Raw genomic sequence first — 22,600 nt, forward strand, 5'->3', positions numbered from 1 at the left:
GGGGGGGGTGTCATTCATTTAGATTCATCTCGATAAGAGCGCACACAGCATCTTTTATTTATCCTGAAGATGATCCTGTATGTCTCTTTGTGCTCACCCTGCCTTTTCTCCATTTGCTCTGGTCATGTATTTAACACACGCGCGCACACACACACATACGCGCGCACACACGTGCGCACCCACCTCAGCATCACTGCATCGCCTTTATTTTTTTTTTTTGGCGGAGATGCAAATCCGTTATACCATCAGAGAACTTTATCATATTTCAGTGAGAGGAAAGCCTCAGCTCACCTGTCTGTGTGTGAATGTGAAGCGTAAAGATCATAGGATCATTCCTTTAACACCCCCCTCCCTCCCCGCCTTCTCCTCAGCCTCTGTGATAAATAGGGGGTGTGGGGTTTGGTGGTGGGAGAACTGGTTTTGTCGCGTGAGTTGCCAGCTGACCTCAGGGACACAACATCCTCACTTTCATCTGGAAATGAATCGGAAATGCGTTGATGATTAGAGGAGAAAAAAAACAAACAAACAGGAGGCAGGGTCACAGTGGAACCAAACCCTGAGAAAAACACCACTGCATCAGCCTGGATTGGGGTTTTTTCTCTCCCCCTCTCTCTCTTTATTTTCTGTCACCGCCTATAGCTCCTGTCGTATGTATGAGTTGTTGGGCTGATGCGAGTCCTGCTTCCTAACCTGTTGTCTGCTGCCTTGCTGCAGTTTGAGGTGCAGCCAACAGCCGAACCGTCACCCTGCGTGTGATTGATGCCTGCTGAGTGGTTACCATCATGAGCCTCTCTCTACACACACACACACACACACACGCCTTTGCTGAAGGATTGTTTTCAGTCTTACATATAAATGTGAAGAAAATGATGCTGATGCTGATCTCAGCGTGTCATTCGTTCTTGTTTCCAGGGCCACACCATCACTCTGAAAAGGAAGCGACTCATGTGATCACCAGATGTTATATCTGCTCTGTGGTTTTTGGTTTTTATGCGCTCCTTTTTGTCAGACGGCGTTTCTGTGAGCTGCCCAAATAAACATGGAGCCTCTTCCACGCGGGCGTCTTCCTCACAGGAGCATGGTTAATCGTTGTTGCAAGCAAACATTTGACCTAATTCACATTCTCACACAATAGCAGTCTCCTCTCTCTCTCTCTCTCGCTCTCGCTCTCTCCCCCCATCTTTCTCCCTCCCTCCCCCAAACACACACACACACGTTGGCGTTATTTGTGTCACACAGAGGGTGAGGATTTCGCTCCACATGAACTCCCAGGTGGTTTATCAGAACCTGAGCAGATTGGCAGAGAGGCCACTGTTGGCTGTTTGAAAGGAGCTCCAGATAGATTAATAATGAAAACACATGTAGATGCAGCGCATGTTTCCTAGAAAATAAACTCCGACCCACTGGAAAAGGGTGAACCATGCTCCTCAAAGCGCAATTTTTTTATTGAGGATTACACCTGAAATGCTTGATTTCCAAATAAACCCAAAGAGTTCACTAAAGGAGGGGAATTCTCAGTCTTTAAATGCGATCTAACACCTGTCCAAATGTGAGATTTGTTTTCAGCCAACAGGTGACCTGGAGCTAACAGCTACTTCCATGATTAATATTTTAGGCCATGAAGCAACAGAGAACCACCAAATCTCCATCATGGCTTATTGTGATGTTTTGTCGTGTCCAACAACCCTAAAAATCCAGAAGATTTCATTTTAAAATGACTATAAACAAGACGGACAGTTGGACTTTTGCTGGCTTGCTTTGACCCTCCTGTGGCCTTTGGGTCAAATTGACCCAAAGTTACAAGGGCTTCTCTTCCTCTCTTCAGTTATGAGAGCTTCAGGAAGGTTAAAATGATTTCACCAAGGAATAGTCAGGGATTTAAAGCCATTCACTGCGCTGATAAGACTTGATAAGACTTGATGAGAGGCGGAACTGTGGCAGGTATTTTCAACTGGTTTCCAAGATTTATCGGCCTCCGGTTGAAGTCTGTGCAGCTCTTTCTCCTTGTTTTGTTCACTGATGTTTGAGGAGATGAAGATATAGGAAGAAGAAAGAGAACCCTGAATGTTGCCTTATTTGTACTGGGAAAAACACGTTCAAAAGACCCCTTTGATGCTTTCATCCATAGTGTCATAAAATAAGTGGAGCATGAAGTTTTAAGGTTGACCACAGTGATCAGAGATGCTCCAGTTTCTTCAGTGTAACGCCTCATAAATCTGAACCTGCAGGCACCTGGGTGAGCCCAGGCGGCTCGTGCCAAGCACACAAGGGTCACACGTTTTGTAGCCGAAGGAGTGGGGGCTTTGTTTAGCAGAAACGCAGCTGGTTTGAGGGCTATTTCTTCCCCTTGTTGTTACCGCTCCACCCAATTGGTTAGCTGAGATCAAAAAGCTCTGTGACCAGAGATTAGACTGCAGTGCTGAGGCGTCACTGTGGCTAAACACCGCAGGCAGAAGCAGGAGGGGAGACACGGGAGAGTAATGACCGAGGAGTGGGGAAAGACAAGGAAAGGAAAGGAAACCTCTGTGGTGAAATGTGACGATACATTATCATCTTCCTTCGGCATCTTCAAACACCTCCCACGCATGTCTTCCTTCCGCCTCTCTTCTTTCTTTCCCTCCACACCTACACCTTTCCCCTTTCTTCTCTCTCATTATCCTCTCTGTCTTTGCTGCTCAGCTCTGTTGTCAAATGAGCACCGAGACAATTATCCTGACACTGTTGCAGCTGTGAATACATGCAGATCGTGCTTTAAATCCAACCTGATATTCCAGACTTCTCACTCAGGAAGTGCTTTGGTTGGATAAAGAACTCTCTGGATGTTTTAGTGGCATTTAAAGCTGTTCCCAGACAGCCACTGCTGGTAAAACACATTTGATAGACAAGCTAGGGAAACATGCTCACCGTTGATATATTTTCCCTGTGACATAAACTCAGAGAAGCAATTATATTGTTTGGACATGCACTACTGAGATGTGACCCATTCATGGATCATACTAATAATAATAATACTCGAAATGGTTTGAATTAAGAAACAAAGCTGTCCCACTGGTTGGGATACCTCGAATCCTTTTTAAAAACGTGAGCAAAGAGCCACAAACAGAATCGCTGTATGTGATATCTGGTGCAAATTAGATCTCACGCTGAGAACAGTTGGGTTCATGTCTGGATGTCTACCGAGAGAAATGCAAATTACCCCCAAAAAGTCTGCAAAACCTCTACAGTCGGGAGTAGGCTCAACTTGTGCCGTGTCTTTATTGTGTTTGATTTAACAGAAAATCGGTTTTCGGTGAATTAAATGAATGTTCTGGGGAGTTGGCTTTAAAAAAGAAGAAACATCCGCAGGAACCTCTGCATGAAAAGAGGCTAGTTATTCCGAGCTCTGTGATGTTCATGCCTTTACTGAGTTCTTTGAATGCCACACATTTTATTAGTTTAAGCCCCACTAACAAATCTCTTTATGTTGATAATAATACTCCAGCTGTTTAAGAGGAAAGGAGTCCTTGGCTAATTTATGTTATTCTTAAAAGGCAACAGCTGGGATTTAGATGTAAGTCACGAGTGTTGTCAGTCTATTACTTTGGTCCAGGCTGAATAAACCACAAGAAATGTTGAACTGGGCGTTCAAATTCCCATGCAGCCTGTCACAAATGTCTTCCTTTGGTGTATAAACTGTTGTTTTAAAGTCGTAATCCTGGCTTTTCTCTAGCTTTAGATGACCATACTTGGACAACAACAAGGAGCTGAATGGTGACCCACGGAAGATATCTGTTGGGGCTAAAGGTGTTTTAGGGCCACTGCAGCAAAAGTGAAAGGAGTTACACTTTAAAGTCTTTGTAGGTATAGCTGTGGCCATCTTCACCAAGTCTTTCATTAGACCGTTGTGTCCCTATATGGGACAGCTGCTGTTTGAGTCTTCTTTCTAATTTAGGCTAGTTCTAGTCTTTTTTCGGAGGTAGACAGATGTTATTTTTGGATTTCTATTTTAGTTTTCCTTTGTTCTTTCTGTCTTCAGTTGCTTGTTTGTCCTTGGCAACAAAAGTACTCGATTACTTTAACGCACTCATTTTCTGTGCTCGTTTAATCCTGTTCAGCCTCTCGGGGAGCTGGTGCCTATCAACGGGCGGGAGCCGGGGTACGCCCTGGGCACGATACCAGTCCATCACTGGACCACATAGAGACACATAAGACAACATAAGACACACCTGAGATCAGTTTCGTCTCCAATAAACAGGCCTGTTTATAGTCTGTGGGAGGAAACTGGGTTACCTGGAGAAAACCCACACAGGCTCAGGGAGAACATGCGAACTCCACTCAAGAAGACCTCAGTTTGAACCTGAAACCTTCTTGCTGTGAGACAACAGTGCTAACCACCATGCTGCTCCAAATATATATATATATATAAACCTTTCTTTGACACAAGTAGAGCTTTTACATGTACTGTAGTTTTTAAGAAGTTTGTCAAGGATCGAAGGTACAACAGCAGCTTACTGAGCCTTTGCTCTGTCTGCTCAACTCAGATCTGTTTTTAAACTCATAATCTTTCTCCATTTATATTTTTCTCTCTTTCCACAAATTCCAATAAAAATACTGAAGTGCCATGAGAGTACCCAAAGAGAACATTCTTAGCTTGGCTAAAGATTTTCTCCAAACAATTGTAGTTCTTTTTTTTTTTTCGTGGATACCGTTTACAGTTTCCATTCACTTAATAATAATTTCAGCACACAATCAACATTTAGTGGATCATCATATCTGAAAAGCTCCATTTTTCCTGTCTACACAAATGCACAACAGACAGGGCTGTAAAAACCTCCATTTTGGGAAGCGTTTAAAAAAATAATTATCTCTTTCTTACCAAAACCACTGTTTGTTTGTGGACAAATAGCACAAAAGCAACAAAGATATCTGATTGTAAAACTATCTGGAGTAGTGTGAACAGGTTTTAGGAGGCAGTGCACGAAATGTCCTCTGCCAGTAATTTACAGTAAATTCTGTGATCTTCATCGAACTGTGTCTGACATCATCATCGTCATCATCAGAGTTTTTACTCTCTATTCTGGCAGCAACAGATTTATATAATATCTGCCATTAAATTGCTTTAAATTCAAAGTTTTAAACGAAACTAATGTTTTAACAGTTAGACTGTTTCTAGATTTAGGATCTTTCTGTTTAAAGATTTTTTCCAGTTAGATTTATGTATTTGTTTCAAAATTATTTACCATAAACAAAGAACACTTTTAACTGTGAAATTTACAGTTTCCAAAAACTATATTACACTGTATTATACATTGTTATCAGAATTTTTATAGAAAATTGTTGGCAGCCACAACTGCTGGAGCTTCACTATAAATTTCACCTTTTTTTACAGTGTATGTGATTTCTGTATATGTGCTAACATTCATTAAATAGATTATTAACAAAATTAACAGCTGATATTTCCTCATTTAACACTAACAGGTCATACTTTTTATTTATTATGACAAATATGTAAACATTTGCTAGATGGATGGAAACTCTTGAAGGATTTTGAAAGGTGGGGAATTAGTGGCTTTTATGTAAAAGAGGGAAAATTATGATAAAGTTATCAGAGACAGAGAGAGCTCAGGTCTTCAGCATCTGTACCTTTATAATCTGATGATTTCTTAGCAAGAATTGTAAGAGACATTCATGCTTCGGTCAGAACTGCACACTAACATGGATTCCTCCTTTAATTTGTTGAAAAGCTAGGTTTATTACTAAATATTTCAAATATGTTGGCACTAACTGGCAGATATTAGCATAATATCATTCAAAATTCATTTAGCAAATACATTTCCTGGTCAATATTAACAATGCTATATTTGCTGAAGCTCATCAATTATGAAAGAATCACCTTGTAGTCAGTTCATGTCCCCAGACGTCACATTTGTTTCTCACTCTGAGAAGTAAAGGATAAGACCCACCAATGTAACAAACTGACAGTCATAATGAGTTAACAGCCATTTTCCAGCCAATCAAAAGAAGAGCTCTTGTTATTTACAGGTAAATTCCTGAGGAAGTTATGTGATCCTACTGCTCCAGAATAAAGAGCAGACAGAGGCAGAAAATGGCCCTCTCTGTAAGAAAGCTGAATCATGCTGCCAAGGAGCAATATAAACAACTCCGATCCAAACGCTGAAATGGATTACAAACCTTGATGCTGTAACTCTGCACAAAGTCCTGCGCACACCAGTGCTGCACAAGTTTAGAAGTTACAAATCCAACATCACTACAGTGGCAGCGCCTAAGAGACACTAATTAACAGGACTGTGTCATGTTTAAAATCAACATCTGTCTTATTTTTTAAAGTAAACACGTTTAATATTGTTGTGTTTGTTCCCATACAATGTGTGGAAATACTCTTTGGGTTGTTGGTGAGTTGTAGGTCTCCCAGACAGGGGCCACTGCCAGACGTTCCCAGCCACCAGATCCAGCTCACCATCAGCTCTGAACCTCTCTTCACCTGAGTGGCTTACAGCTCTAGTTCTGGTGTTATAACCATGAAACTGATCATTGACCTTTGACCCAAAGCGGCCTGGTACCAAGTCCAATTATGGACCACCCTGTGCTCAAACAGTGTTTGTTAGGGACAGCGAAGGCCTTGAAGAGTTGTACAATGACAGAACACTGCTCAGATTCAGATCAGGGAGGCGGTTCCTCCAAACCACACCATTCCAGGTAACTCTGTCGCTGCACACATGAGCATTAAAGTCGCCCAGAAGAACAATGGAATCCCCAGATGGCACCCCTCCACGGAGGTTGAATTATCTGAACTGCTGTTTGGTGCATGAGCACAAACATCAGTCAGAACATTTCCTCCTGCAGCTCGGAGACACAGAGAGACGACCTCTTGTTCACCAGGGAGATCTCGAACATCAAGCCTCACAGCTAGGACCCTTGAGTTTCCCCCCACCCGCTCGTTGCCTCTCCCAGTAGACCTTCTTTCACAAACTACTTTCAAGCTGCACCCAGGACAACTGATTTATGGGATTTATGTAACAACCAAAGCAACATGAGGGGTTGAAGTCAATATGCTACTGTTATGCCTCAGAGTTGTCAAGAGAGGTAAGAGAGGTAGTCACAGAGTTGAATTAGTGAGTAGGTGTGAAGTTGGGATGGCGCATGCAGCTTTCCACCCTAACCAGTGACACTGCTGTCACTCCCTGGTGCTGTGATGCTTACTTTTTGAGCAAGCGTACATCATAGCAGGAAATAACTGGCTTTATTGGTACATTTCTGAGTGATCCAAGGTGACTTGATGAGCAGCCGTATCCCAGAAGCTATAGGACGAGGAAAGTCTGAGCACTCTCCAGGGGTTTGGTTAAAACACTGAATGTGGAGGTGAGCCCAACTCCCCCTCACCCAGATATCTCACACTGAATGTGACCTCAGCCACTCTCCCTGAAGGTTGTAGCCTCATGTGGAGGTTGTATCCTGTGGTTTTCCTTGGGCAAAGCCTTGTTAAGTCCAAGGAACCAAGACTTGGCCACCAGACGTGGTTCCAGGCGAAGGACCTGGTATTCCAGGAAAAAGTGTGCTGTTCTGAGACTCAGCTTCATATAGCTCTTTATAATATCTTTAAAACTGAGTGAGTTAAGGCCTCGTTTGGGTTTTAAAAGGTCTGTGGTGGCCATCTCAAATAGGGTTGACTTTAGATGTTAATCAGGGGTATATGTACATCTAATGATTACTTTTTGAGAGTTTCAATAAAATCCATTAAGAAATATTTTGCTACCTCGACAGATAGAGGAACAAACACACACAAACACAAGCAAAAACATTATCATCTGCTGCCAAAAGGTGGGCGATAATAACATATTGTCGTGGGGGTTGGGGTTAGATGTAGAAACAAACGTTACCTGGTAATAAAGCATCTATAAATATTCCTGCAGTAAAGTGTAAACAAATACGCAGGCAGAAAATATGATGAAAATAAAGGAAGAAAAGCAATATTTCATCAAAATTTGGACAAAATATATTTTTTTGCAAATCACAATTTTGCTGTCACTGATAGACAAGACTCACCACACACACACACACACGCACACACACATTATCACACATGAAAACACAGATGGTGTGATTTTACAGGGATTAGGCCTGTTTGTTTGGTCTTTTTGGTATAGCTGTTAGTTTTTATTGTTTATTTCAAACATTTTACGGAGCCAAATATGAAACTGTCTGGCAGGCAGCAAGGAGGGAAGAAGGAGAAATGTTTCTGTGTGCTGATTCTGCTTTCACACTCGCCTCCTTTAGTGTTTGGGGTTTCTCTGCCTGCTGGCAGGTTCAGCTTCGCTCCGACTCATTGTAACTCTCCGGTACGTTTGTTTGTTGTCTTTTAGAGTGGTTCAAATATGGGAAATTTGTGTTTACCCATGTGCAATAACAGCTATGTCACAAACAGATCAGCAATGGAGTCTTGAAAATTGTGCAGCGTGCCATTTGCTCCTGGCTTAATTGAATAAAAGTGGAATAAAGTTGGTAAATAATTGTGTTTTAGCTTAACTGACTATATAGAAACCTGAAAATCAGTGGTTGTGAGCAGGTGTGCTGCTGCTGTCTGTGTAACTGTGACACACAAAGCTCGGTAATCCCTCAAACAAGCTAAAGCAGAAGCACATGCCGCAGGCATAATGTCTGTTCACTTCACTGCTCCTGCGTTGGTTGGGAATTCACACTGTCTATCTTTTCAAACCACTGCTTCTGCCTCCTGCGCTGTGAATGTTTTTACCGCTGCTTCTGCTGCTTTGCGCTCCTCCTGAATGTTCTCTAAAGGTTCGACGGTTTTGTAATTAAGCACCGCTCTGTGCCCGCAGATCCCAGTGAGACAGTGGCCCTTCCCTGCGTGCATGAGTGTGAGGGTGTGAGTGTGTGTGTGTGAGAGAGCAAGTGAGCGGCAGCGCTCCCACATGGCCTCCATGCAGGACGGGCTGAACTTCACGGCTCCTCCCTACGGCAAGGTCCTGCTGCTGGGCGCTATCGCTGCTGCCTCGGCCTTCGTTGTCACCATCCTTATTGTGGTCCTCTGCGTGGGCTGCCAGAGGTGAGAGCAACACTCTGAACACAAGCACGACCAGAGGGTTTAATGGAAACACACCAATGGTGAAATAAATGCTCAAGTCTTTTAGGTGAGCAGTTGAATAAATCCAAAGTCACAAGTTCAAAGGATATAAAACCTTTATATAAAGTTTTAGTTTAGTTTGTCCTAAATTATGTTTTTCCCTATTTTTATTCTCTAAAACTCACGTTTTATGATGTAAACAAACTTTTTTTCCACCTAAAAGCAGTATTAGTATATGCTGGATTTATATAAAGTCAACAATTCAAGAGGGAAATATTCAAGATTTTTGACAAGTTTTACCAAAAATGTAGCAAAAGGTGTTTCAGTTTAACATTCAAGTATTTAAAAATCTACCTGTAAGACATTTTAGAAACAAAAAACTTCCTATCTTTTTGTAAAAAAAAATTCCTTAGATGGGTTTCATGTGAGAGCAAAGACAGTCCTTCCTTTTGTAAAACAAAAGTGGCTGACATATGAACTTAAAATACACACTAAATCTTATAGTTATTATATTAAAAATAGTGGAAAACTCTGGTAATTGTGTTTGGCTCAGTTTTTCTGGTATCTGTTCTTTTGACAACAACTTATTTTTTCACCTTAAGTCCTGCTGAACCTGATCTGCGTCATTGCTGTCTCAACTTTTTAATGTTATATTTTATTCTAATCATAAAGCTGCAAAGTCTTTAATAAACTCACGTCTCTCTTCTGTTGATGTGCTTTCATATAGAAGAGTTTGCTGAAATAATAAGTTAATGTTAGCGTCCCTCCTCTGTTTTGATATGATTTTAATTGTTCAGGTCGTCTCATTTTCTTGCAGCTCAAGTCAATTAAGTTGTTCTGTCAAGTTACAGACACAGTTTAGATATTGTTTAGCGTTAAATGCTGTAATTTCTGGATGCCTGCAGCAGACCTCTCGTCTCCTGTCCCTCCACTTGTGCCTTTCTTCTGTCAAAACACAAACAAGACGCTGCTGTGACCAAAAAACTGTCTCCTGTTCATTGTAAAGCATGAAAATCACTTAGACTGTCAAGAAAAACCCAACTTCATCATCAACAAATGCACAGCAACAAATGCAAACATTCTGAGTTTTACTGTAAATTTTGCCTTTAACGACCAATTCTGCATTTCTGGCCTCATTTTCCGCTCCGGATGAAATCAAAGTGCCCCACTTCAGTCGTTATAATAAGATAAAATTATACTTTTTAAGATGATTCTTACAACTCTTGGCAAAACACGTGGAGTTACCACTACTGAATGTCTTCATTCTGTTGTTTAAATTTGTAGATGTAAATGTCTGTTTTTTGGTTCATGTAAGTCTTTTCTCTCCACTGTCACCAAGTACTTGTTCAAATTAAACCTGTGAGTGCCTCAGTCTGCAAACCGATCAAACACGTCTTATTCTAAAAGAAAAAACTGAGCCGAATTCATCCATACTCCACAAGTGCAACAGTGCTCGGTTTAATGTACGTAGTTACTTCCACCTCTGCAGATATACACGGAGGCTTTTCTCTTGCTCAGACATCAGTTTTGCAGCCTGTGTGACGGAGTGGTGTGTGTTTATCACAGGAAGGCGAAGACACACAATGTTCCCGGTGAAGGAGGGAAACATCGTCTCATGGATATGGTAAGTATCAGCCAGCACACTCTTCATATTGTGTTTGCACTGTAGCAAATGTAGCTGAAGCAGCTCAATTCACCAGGGTACAATATGATACAGAGAAGACCTTTTCAGTCCTAATTAGTGTTTAACCGGTCCTGTGTGTGTGTGTGTGTTTGTGTGTGTGTGTGTGTGTGTGTGTGTGTGTGTGTGTTGTCAGGGTATTCTCAGGCAGTCAAAGCTGCGGTCCATCAGTAAATCAGACACCGAGATGAACAAGATGAACTGCAATGGCAAAAGTGAGTGCATCTTTCACAAATAAATCCTGATTAAAGCTCTGTAAAAATGGACCTGAGTGTTCTTGAGGGGAAAGCCAGCACCACCAAAAATTCATTTACAGCAGCTGTAAAAGCTGCTCTTGTGTTTTTCTTTTACTGCATGACAGAATAATCCTAGCAATACCAAAGAGGATTTTTTGGCTTTTTTTGAACTGGAGAGAGTAAAACCTTTTATTAAACCGTTTCATTTGAAAACATGAACATCGCTGCAGTTTGAAGGTTTCCACTCGACTCTTCCCTGCACATTTTGAGATCTGATCTGGCACTAAATTACCTCCCAAATTCTCTGCAAGGTCAAACCTGAGGACAGATTAGAGAAGATATTTACCCTAAAACAGAATTCACATCACATTTACATTTTAGCATGATTCTGCTTGGCCGATGAGACGTGATTTATGAAAATGCATCTCTCTGCCTCTCAAAGAAACTAATAAGGGAGCCAAAACAAATCCTGGAGCTCCGTCGCTGACAGCCAACAGGGAGCTGTGTTTGTGGGCACTGTGACAGTAACCCGGGAGGTTTTGAAGACATATAAACATATGTCCTGCTTCAGACTTGTCCTGCTCCCGCTGCAGTGGTATGAAGCCAGTTTGGATCCACAAATATGTTAATTACGACTTTACTGTCATTTTCAGTAAACTGAAGAGAGCTTTGTTTACGTGCACAAATGCACTACAGGAGGAGAGGGGTGGTATCTCACCGAGCTGCGACTGATGGAGACTAGTTTGTGACTCGACATAAAAGAGAAAACAGGCAGATTTTCTGTTGCAGTCCCACTGAATTCTGAGTGTTTGCGACCAAGCGAAGAGCAAGCTGCTATTTTTGTGTGCACAGCTTGCAAAACTACATTTTAGTCCGTGCACATTATACCCACCTTGACAGCCACCCCCACGTTTACGATAATCCACCGGAATACACTTTTCAAATTAAGACAGGCACATTTGGACCAGTTCTTTTTGTTCAATCTTATTTATCATTGGTATGGTTTTTAGACATGGACATTCAGGGCTGTGGTCTCAAATGTTTTCTGTCATGGGAGCAGGGGCGCCTCCAGAAAGTTTTCAAAGAGGAGGACCAGATGAGGGCCACTGTTAGCCTTGGGGTGGCAAAACCAAAAGCTATAAACAGAAATTCAGCAGTTTTATGATGTTATCATATATAGGCCATTTGAAAAATACTGCAATCTGGGGGTTAGGAAATAACTTTTTGATAAAGGCCTAATCTAATATTACAAACTGAGATCCGCACAGCTACTACTCAACTCACTGATGCTCGTCTTCTTCTCTCCTAAACTCAAATTCATGATAGATAGATCGATAGATAGATAGATAGATAGATAGATAGATAGATAGATAGATAGATAGATAGATAGATAGATAGATAGATAGATAGATAGATAGATAGATAGATAGATTTCATAATTGAAATTAGCAATATTGAAAGAATGCATACTGCCCTCTGATTTCATACTAAAGTTTTAAACAAAATGACAGAGTTGTAGCCATTTTGTGTTTGCTAAGGTCAGTTAGCTGTGGCGGCCATTTTAAATGAGTTTACCTCCAAAGGTTAATCAGTTGTAATGTTTATCCAGTGATTACTTTTTGATAGCTTCAATAAAATTCATCCGGTTTTTGAAAGCGTTTTTTAATCTAGCAGACAGATAATGCATATTTGCCTGTCTGACCAGGGAGGAGCGAGCAAATTCACCTTAGTGGTGTCCCTGCCGTCAAAATACAGCTCTAGAATATATGGAAATGAAACCGAGAAGGATTCAAGATGAGTCTAAGACACCTGCAACAACTCGACTCGACTAGACTGTGAGCCTCTTTCAAGCCCAAGGAAACTGAGCATCCCTGCAAATGGTTGGAGACATTTTGGAGACTTCCTTCACGAATGCAGTTCGTCAACTAGTCTCCCCCAGTCGCAGCCCAGTGAGATAATACTTTAAACGATGTGAGTTCTGTTTTATGGAGGGTATCGTCTGTACAGGCAGTAGGACAGCATCTCAACAGAAACGTCCAGCCAGCATGGACATTCTGCTGCTGCCCAGCTGCCGGTCTAACTCTGACCTTCGTTCTCAAGGCAGGCAGCTTCCCCAGATCCCCTCTGGGACTGGAGAGGACAGCGAGCACACTTACTCTGAAGTGGGCCAGCGCTCCTCCGCCACACGTACTGATGATGCCCTCTACGCCATGGTAGGCAGGGCCGGGCAGACGGACACTCCGGCCCCTCCGGCTGTACCTGCCAACACCCCGGCGCCTCCGGACCCAGATGGGGACGTGGAAGAAGGACTGCCTGAACCAGAGGCCCAGGTCATGTCTGCGCCCCATCCTCCGGAGATGGCAGAGTACGCCTGCGTCAGGAAGCTGAAGAAGGCGGACAAGGCGCCTCAGAAGAGGGACAGCGGGACAGACATGGCAGAGCCGCCGGCTCCGCCTCCCCGACACGCCCCACCTTCACATCCAGCCCCTCCTCCGCCACACCCCCACAGCACAAAGCTGCCTCGTAGAAACATTGAGGCCTTTAATGTCCCATCATTCCCAAAGGTTGGTGCAACTAAATGTGTTGTAGTCTCAAGTATTCTTCTGTTTGGACTGGCAGCTGAGCTTTGATCAAAGATCTTCAACTTCTTATTGAAAAACGTGCCCTAGGAATTGGCTCTAGCACCAAGTTGATCACATATCAACTCTATAAATGGTGGGGTTCACTGTGAGTCCATTTCTCTGCATTTTCATAAAAACACCAATAACTGTAGCTTTTAAGGAAACTTACAAACTCCTATTAATTACAGATTCTCTCAATTTAAATTGATATTCCTGCAGATAGGCAAAGTAAATTTAAAACTCCAACCATCTTCGTAGTTTGGGTCAAAATAGCTGTTTGTTTTATTCAGCTAACAGCTAAAGCTCAGCTATAATTCGTTGTCATGAAATCCAGCTGATCCTCATCTGTTAATTCACAGATGAGGCTCAGATTAGCGTATTAATAAAATAATCAAACCTAACATTTGGTAAGATCTAGTTGAAGCACAAAATGTGTTAATCTATTTAAATGTCTGATGGGTTTGTTGAAGGTTTTAGATTAGAATGATCGTATTTTCCTGAACACAAAGGTGACAAGCCAAAGTTCAAGGTGAGGATGTAACCATTTCTACAGCTTAAAAGCAAAAATATTAGCTGTTTCCACCTGAAGCTAATGCTATCCATCCATTTTCTTTACTTGCTTCCCCTTTCTGAGAAGCTGGGAGATGGTGTCCATCCCCAGCAGTCACTGTGCGAGAGACGGAGGACACCCTGGACAGGTCGCAAGTCCATCACAGGGACACATAGAGACAATCAACCATTTACACCTAGGACCAATTTAAGAGTTACCAATGAACCTAACATGCATGTTTTTGGTTTGTGGGAGAAGACCGGAGGAAACCCACATGAGCACAGGGAGAGCATGTAAACTCCACCCAGAAATCATTAAGAGACCCGCGGGCCAGATACGGCCCCACAAATCTGCAAGAGTCCCAAACTTATCTGTCTGAGTAAATAGCTAAAAATATGCCAAATATATCAGAGCTAATTCCATACCTTGAATGCCATATTAAGCGCGTAGACGTCCGCTCCTGCCAGACAGTGTTTGGTAAACCATAACAACATAGTGAAGTGTGAAATGAGGGGGTGTGGGCTGGGTAAATACTTGGAAGTAGTTGTCTGATTGATGCATCCATCTAACCTGCAAAACGCAGCAGAGCTGCAGTGCAGAGGTCAACAGGAAAAGTGGCGTTAGTCAAGCTCACCACGGGGGTCAAGATGTCTCTTTCAAAGCAAAAAAGATGGAAAGTAGGTTTAGAAATTTGTCCGTTTCGAAGCAAATCAACTTAAAAGTGTTTTTGTTCACTTAGCCAACAGCCACCAGTGTTTAATTAAAGCACGCTGTGATTGAAGGATACAGTCGGAAAACACAATACAAGTCAAATCAATCCTGTTTTTGTGCAAGTTTTCCAGAAGAATCACAAGAACGGGAAGGTAAAATACAGAGCTGCTCGCATCCTTTCACCAAGTCTGTGATGGCATCCCTGCAAGCAGCTCACACATTATACAAACAAAAACTGCTTTTTTCTAAAGCTGAGGCTGAATGCTCGCTGTCCTTAATGAAGCTGTGCTTGATGAAAAGGTTTTATCAGGCCCACATGCAGCTGAAGTTGAATAGCCCCGGCTTAGCACAACACCTGAGCAGTCAGAAAGAAACAGATGCCCGAGTTTAACAAATGTTTCTATGAAAACACAAAGAATTAGTTTACGCTTGGTGCAGATGGAGCATTTTTGCTCAAGCCTTTCTTTATTTCCCTTGTTTCTGTTGTTTCCACTCTGTAAACTGAGCCAATCTTTTCAAAGCTGCAGCTCACAGACACGGGCGGGAATCTTACTCTCTAATTCTTTGCCAATGTTTCCCAAAGTTCACAAATAAAGCATGTGATGCTGGTGCAGTGCATCCATTTTAAATCGGTTTTGTAATGTTTCACACTCTCCAAACACTTCATTTTTATGCCTTAGTCTAAATGCAGCACAACAAATAACTGCCAAAGACTCCGTTAAAATCTTTGGCAGCACTTATAGTCTCAAGTCTTCTCGGGAATAATCTCCCAAACTTGGATTAACTTTCTTACAGGTGTTCATTTACAGTTTTACATTTAAAAAGACAACATCAGTGCACAGAGATGATCAGGTTTCTGAAGAGATGCTCAACTGTTTTCAGGCACTTTTTTTAAAATTAAAAAGTAAACGTTTGTGCCATCCTGAGATCTTAAACACAAAAGGTTTCCTTAAAATCTGAAGGTCCTGCAGCTCAGGATTACTGCAGCTCAACACTATGGTGATGGTTCCATCATCATTACTGATTATAGTATATATTTTATATTATTGAGAGTATAGTAAATAAATATAGTAAATACTCTCAATAATGGGGTATACTGCTTATTTCCTTCCTCACTCACACAGTTGGGAATTTTGGCTGAAAAAGGGTTTAGTTGCATCATATCAGAGGATTTTGCTTCTCGGGATCTGAAAGTCATTTGGATGCCCTTTGGCAAACTCCCAGCAGGCTCTCATCCACCTTTTAGTCAAGAATAGTTTCTGTTAAACCCATGAATGACAGATTTTTTTAATGATTAAGGTGGTTGTGCCTCCTGCTCTTTAGATGCTGCAGAAGTTTTGTCCTCCCCCTGATCTCTGGCTTTAACGCAGGGGGATTCTCTTCACCATGATCTTCTTTTCACTGACATACACCGGCCGTGTTTAGGTTTAGAGCTTACAGACACAAAGAAATGCATAAAACATTGGTTGGTTTCATCAGCTGAAACATGTGAAAAAAATAACCATAGAACAAGAAAAGGAAGTTCCCCGTTAAAGGTGACAGTTCACATTTTTGATGGGGGCTTCTGTGGAATAGATTTGTATCTCACCTGTTGTAGATAGCTCTTTGAACGACCTCAGTTTGGAGAAATAAGTTTAATTTTAACCAAAGTGCTGAGCTAACAACTAGTTTTAGTTGGACCAAGACCAGAATGGAATGCTGCCATCTGAAAACATCTCCAATCTCAAAAGTTTCATTATAAGCCATTCTGCTGTTTTATAAACCTTTACATATCTATCAGATTTTACACATTTATTCTGGCAGAAATATCATAATATTCCTGCAGAAAATGCTTGAGACTGCTCAGGAAGTGCTACAGCTTGCTGCTGCTGCTTATTGCACTTACAACAAATTCATGCATTTCATGTAAATACCTGTGTAATGTGAAATGGAAAGGGTTGTCCATTTTTGTTCTGGTTTCACTCAGACGAGCTGTTAGCGTGAGAATGTGGTCAGAAATATACTTTGCACAACAAGTAAGATATTGTATGTTCAAAATCTTTCTACGAAAGCCCACTTCACAAGATCTAAACTACCCCTTGAAGTGGGTTATTGGTGTTTTTTAGATGAGCTCATTCAAAGTAAAGACGGACTGAGCTGATGCCTTGTTTCCATCAGTCCTGCAGACACACATGAGAAGGACTGGTGGGACAGACCGCCAGTCTGTTCTGATATGTGTGACAAATGTCAGAGCTGTAAATATTTTATGATACTGTTCTTTATCAGCTCCAGGTTTTGTTTGTGGCTGAGGCGTCATGATCAGGAGCATTTCTGTCAGATTTCCCGTTGACGCTGCAGAGGATCTGTACGGCTGTAACTGTGCCAGTGTTGCAGTTTCCGCTGCGCTCGGCTGTCTCTCGCACGATGCTCTGATACGCTGGCAGGTCCTCTTTGAAGTGCGGGCAGTAATAGTACAGGAGTTCTTGGCAATGGTGGGGTATTTCTGCTCTCAGCAGTGTCACCTCCTCCATATGCTCGCAGCAGCAGGAGTGTAAGTCGACTGTCTGGTTTCTGCTGTAGATGTACGGCCCTCTGCTCCCCTCCGGGTGACAGTGGGACACCATTTGCTGCCCCGTATGAGGTCAGCGGGGTCGCGCTATCTGCTGTGACCCGAGTTCATTTCCACGCACAGTTCAGCGGCTTACATGTGCACGCAGTTTGCTCACAGGTCTGCACACCACTGATTTCCGTCTGGATGATGCAACGTGCTGAAATTGAGTCATCCACAACTAAAGCACCTGCTTCATCACAGGCTCCACCTTTCAGGGAAAATCTGCTCAATGCTGTATGAAATCCATCCGGCATGTTTCCAACACTACAGCTCTCTTCTTAAAAGAGGGTCATTTGTTATTCACGAGTGCTGTTAAGGCAGTTCGAAAAGGCGGTTTTTGTATTCAAAGATGTTTCCTTGTTTGTGCAGCAGCACGCGCAAACACGTGACCAACTCTGTTCCTAATGTGCGCCGTCGTTCTGTTGACAGGAAGTGATGTTTATGGGCAATGGAGAGCAGTACATCTGGAAACCTCCAGAGGACGATGACATGCTCATGCTCCAAAATAAAGCTCTGGGCCCCCTGGGCGCTCATACAGTGGAGAACATACAGCCGTCTGCAGCGGCGGTGAGTGAAGACTCGTACTCATCAAACTGTTTGTCATTTCACAGAAAAGTTAACAAAAATCATGTCTGTGCTTGACTGAGCTCGTCAACAAAACTTTACCAAACAGAGTCAAGCTTTAAAAATCTCAGATTTTGCAATAAATCTTGAATGTTATGTATTTCTTCCTAAACATTTTTCAGATAAACTAAAAAAAATATTCATCTGCACAGGAAAAATACCAAAATTCAGCTTTTTTCTTTGCCCATTTCTATGTCCAATCAAAGCAGAGAGCAAAAATGTAAAACTTTTCTGATATCACGATCTAAAAATGCAAGCAAATATTTAGTAATCCTTGGTGAAAATGTATTTAGAATTAAAATACAGATGACCTGATTTTTTTTTATTTTAGTTTTCAATGTACAAATGAGACCAAACCTTTTTTTTTGTTCCTGCACATTGTTTAACAAGTAAACTTTGTACTAATTGTAATGAAGCTGTGTGTTTTAAACCTACTGAGTTCACAGGTTTCTTTTCAAAATGCATTAAGTCCATTTATAGCTTTATTTTTTGGCTTCTGGCGTCATTTTTCAGATAACATTTTAACTTTTTTCTGATTTGTAATCCAAGTTTCTCTGTTGTTTGAGGTCTCCAGCAACACCTGCAGTAACCAGCCAACTTTTATTGCTTCATAACGTTATTTTGCCTTGCAGCTCTAACTGGGATCATCATGAAACATCCAGCAGCCAGCCTTTATCTAATACCTCTTCTTCATACCCAAACAGATGTTTTGATTCACCTGTAAAGTAATCCTGGGAGCAGCGGTCTCCAGTGTTCCTGTTAACTTTCACTCCTTATGGTGTCCTGTCGCTCAGTTATTATTCGTTTTTTCAGAGTGATGATAAGAAGAAGTCATTTCTGCAGAATATTCACAGCAGACAGTTTGAGGAGTCAGACGGTGTGTTAACAATCAAAATTTGCATCACTTGGCCTTTCCACAGGCCACAACCTTTACAGGATAATTTAAACATAGAAGTTATTTAAATGCTTAAATTTGTCCCCATGAGACATATTCACTGTGAATACGCACTGAATACAAGTAAAGTAGGTGTGTAGATTCAAATACTGAAATAAATGTTTAAATTTTAAGTTGTGTCTTAGTTCATCTTCTATTTGTTCTTTCATGTTCTGCAAACATGAAGGAAACAAAATGACCGTTTTGCTAATGGTCGTCATCGAATTCTGGTAAAAAAAAATGCAGAAGAGTGAAAAAGGTTGATTAACTTTTAGAATTTGATGGTCGGAACAAGAAAACACAAATAGCCTAAAGATTTTAAACCTCTTTTTTTGTGCCAAGAGAAATGTTGAGTCTGAGCCAAGCTAAGAAGCTGTTAGCTCTGCCTCCATGACAAAAGCTGGTTTAATTCATGTCATTTACAGGAACGAATCCTTTAAAGCCTCTTTTATGACCTTTGAACTTGTGCTGTGATTGCAGGTTGCCGAGATGTACTCTAAAGTGTGCAAACCTGGAAAGAAGAAGAGAGCGATGCCGGGCTCTCCCCCGGCTAATCTTGGCTTTCGGACCTTGGGTCGAGGTGATCGGGACCGAGACCGAGACGGGGGTTTCAGCGTGGTGGTCAAACCCCAGACGTGGGCCCCGCAGGAGGGCAAAGCAGTTGGCGGGTCCCTGGATGACCACTGCTACGAGTCCATCGGCACGGAGGAGTGTGACCCGGCCTATGAGAACGTGGAGGGCGGCGGCGGCGGCTGGAAGCGAGAGAGGCTCCCCAACACGTGTGCCACGTTGCGGCCGAGGAGGAAAAAAGCCCAGCAGCCCTTGCAGCAGCAGCATCCTCCCCCGCCGCCGCCAACGCAGCAGACCCCCAAGTTACAACACCTGCCTGCCAAAGCCCTGCTGCTGCCGGGGGAGAACCTGTACGAGAGCATCGGCGACCTGAAGCAGGGCTCCGCCACCTCCAGCACCACCACCATCTTTACCTTTAACGATGGCATGGAGATGTACGTAACAGGGCTCTGAGGCGGCGGCTGCACTGTGACCCCCACCTTTTCCTTCCAACACAAGGAGCTGAGCTAACACCGCACGGAGTGACTGCTGGGCCCCTGTCATGCTCTCCCACACATACTGTTTACATTCAAGTCATAACATCAAGCCTTTCACAGGCTCCAGAGGCCTTGGGGTAGTAATGTTGATCCTTTATGACCTGGGCTGAATACAAAGTCCTATCTATAAACCTTAAAGGAATCCAAAGGTAGTGAATAATAAATGAGCACAAAACCATTGCAGAGCAATCTGTAGGTAACAGTAGCACTTCAGTTTCTCTCATTCTTATGTGCAAAGCACAATAAAGTTAAAAGCCTAAATTCTTCCACAATTCTAGCGGGTAAAAATAATCCTATATTTGGTCCAAAGCGGACCTGTAATTAAAGAAAAGGCACAGCGTTGTGTCAGATATTTTAGTAGCACTTAGTTTGTGGTGAACAGGCCTTCCCTGCATTCGACCAGATGTGATTCAGGACAGAATTTAAACGATACAAATGAATGAATTCCTAATCAAAACCACTTGAAAGCTCAGGGACCACGAAAAAGAATTACGATAGTATTACGACAAAAACTGCACACATTTTGCATTCCTCCTGAAAAGCTTCTTGGGATTCAGACCATTTTCGAACAAATGCGCTCAGATACTTCCCTCCATTCGGTTTGGTCTCCCTCGACATGGACTGAACGCTGTCTTCTCCACTGCTGTCTGTAAATGAAGTGTTTTACTTTGTCGATCCTGTTTCTGCACTTTGCCTGCTACAAGTTGCATGCCTAAAGAAAAAAAATCCAAAAAAAAAAAAAAAGGGGAAAAAAAAAGAAAAGCAAACAAAAATCCAGCGCTGTCATGTGGTTTCTCTATATGAATGTTCTTTTCTTTTCTTCTGTCGTTGGTTGTTTACTTTTTTCTTTTTAGTGTGTTGCTTTGTTTCTCTGTAGAGCTCAAAGCCAGTTTGATTAGGGATATCTGTGGCTCGGTGGGGCTCGGCACCACTGAGAGGAGGATTCGTTTTCTCCGCTGTGACACACACACACACACACACACACAGTACAAAATGAATCCAAGTGAACTGTTCGAGTACTAAACGTGGATCCAGTCCACTCAAACTCCCCCCTCCTGTCTGCTCACTCATATTTGTGGATTGTTCATCTACTTAGCCTCGTGGTCGTATGAATCTGCTCGGGTTTAGTGCAGCGTGGAAAGCTACAGTAGAACTGATGTGTGTTAGCAACCGTCATATCCCATCATCAGCCCATCGACGAACACTCTCTGTTATCAGTGGTAAAGGAATCGCAGAAATGACAAAAAAAGTGAAGCGAGCGGAGGCATCGCCCCGAGGAGAACGCACCGAAATTACATCCAAACAGCAACTTCACTCAACCAAATACCCCCCCAGCAAACAATGTGATTATACTGTATGTTGATGCAATGTGTATGTACATGACAAAAAGAGAAAGAATAATAAATATATCATCAGTGTCAAGAAATCTTATCTTTTTCTATTATGTTCAGTTGTGCTTTTTGGAATGACTTCTATTGTGACACAAACTGCAAAAACAGCTGCAATGTAAAAAGATTTCCGTGTACTCTTGTTTGTTGTTTTTTCAAAGCCATGAAGCTACCGGTGTGTTGTTGGGGAAAAAAAAAAAAAAAAAAAAGCCCTGCTAAGTTAAATGTGGCAGCTAATGTTGTGTGTTTGCTCTTCAGACTACAGGGTCTTGTATTCAAACAGCGTGTAATTAAGTGCTAAAGTGCAAAAGATTGTAATGTTTTATATCAAGATTACTATTCATGAAATGTCGGTCAAGTTTATACTTTTGTAATAAAGTGGCACTTTAAAAACAAAACGCTTTATCTCATAGTCTCGCTTCTTGAGGAGGACGAAATTTTACTGGACGTTTTTTCAAGTTCAAAGCTGCCAGAAGATTCCTATCTTTAGACCTTTAAAGGAAACATTCCTTTGAGGCTGCTTCTCTTTTACCCAACCTTAAAACCTCATTTAACAAGTGTCTTTGTTTGTGAGTAGCCTCCCTGTTTTCTTCTTCTTTTTAACCTAAATGTGCACGTGCAAATGTGCCAGAGTAGTGGGGTCTGCTGTGTGGCTGTGGATGGAGGAGGAGGAGGGGGAGAAACGGGGGTGGGGGGAAAAAATAGGTCACCCCTTAAAACAAAAAGCTTGCAGTCAACATCGTAACCGTCTGCTGAATTTTCATTGGCGGGCCTGTCTCCATGGTAACAGGTTAACCTTGAGGCAGTAGTCACATGGGCGAGTTAAGTCTTCTGCTGTCTTGGAGAATCCAGCGAGCGTCGTGTGACATCCGTGATCACAGTGTCACCCGCTTGGCGAGGAGGAAGCAGCCCAAAAACAAACAGGCAGGAGCAGCAGATCCTCGTAGGTGTGAAGATGACACAAACACTCGCAGCTCATGTGATGTGCTAATCTCACCGCGAGGAGCATGAATGGCTGAATAAATAACATGAATGAGGCGCTGAGCTCCATTGAGGGCTCGTGACGGGGAAAAGACACAC

General features: G+C 42.3%; 1 protein-coding gene across 2 annotated transcripts; it reads left to right on the forward strand.

Moving 5' to 3' along the window:
• Positions 1 to 7,764: 7,764 nt before the first annotated feature.
• On the forward strand, positions 7,765 to 21,729 carry si:dkey-70p6.1 (uncharacterized protein LOC570575 homolog). 2 transcript variants are annotated; one of them, XM_017409677.3, is made up of 6 exons: positions 7,765 to 9,061; positions 10,646 to 10,703; positions 10,897 to 10,975; positions 13,097 to 13,560; positions 17,898 to 18,035; positions 19,507 to 21,729. In XM_017409677.3, the coding sequence occupies exons 1-6, from the start codon at positions 8,928 to 8,930 to the stop codon at positions 20,047 to 20,049; spliced, it is 1,416 nt and encodes a 471-aa protein (XP_017265166.1). In that variant the 5' UTR covers positions 7,765 to 8,927; the 3' UTR covers positions 20,050 to 21,729. The 2 variants fall into 2 exon arrangements, with proteins under 2 accessions (XP_017265166.1, XP_017265167.1); XM_017409678.3 differs by having other exon boundaries at positions 13,214 to 13,560.
• The last annotated feature ends 871 nt before the right edge of the window (positions 21,730 to 22,600 follow it).

Source organism: Kryptolebias marmoratus, linkage group LG8 (genome assembly GCF_001649575.2).
Source record: "Kryptolebias marmoratus isolate JLee-2015 linkage group LG8, ASM164957v2, whole genome shotgun sequence".
Classification (NCBI taxonomy): domain Eukaryota; kingdom Metazoa; phylum Chordata; class Actinopteri; order Cyprinodontiformes; family Rivulidae; genus Kryptolebias; species Kryptolebias marmoratus.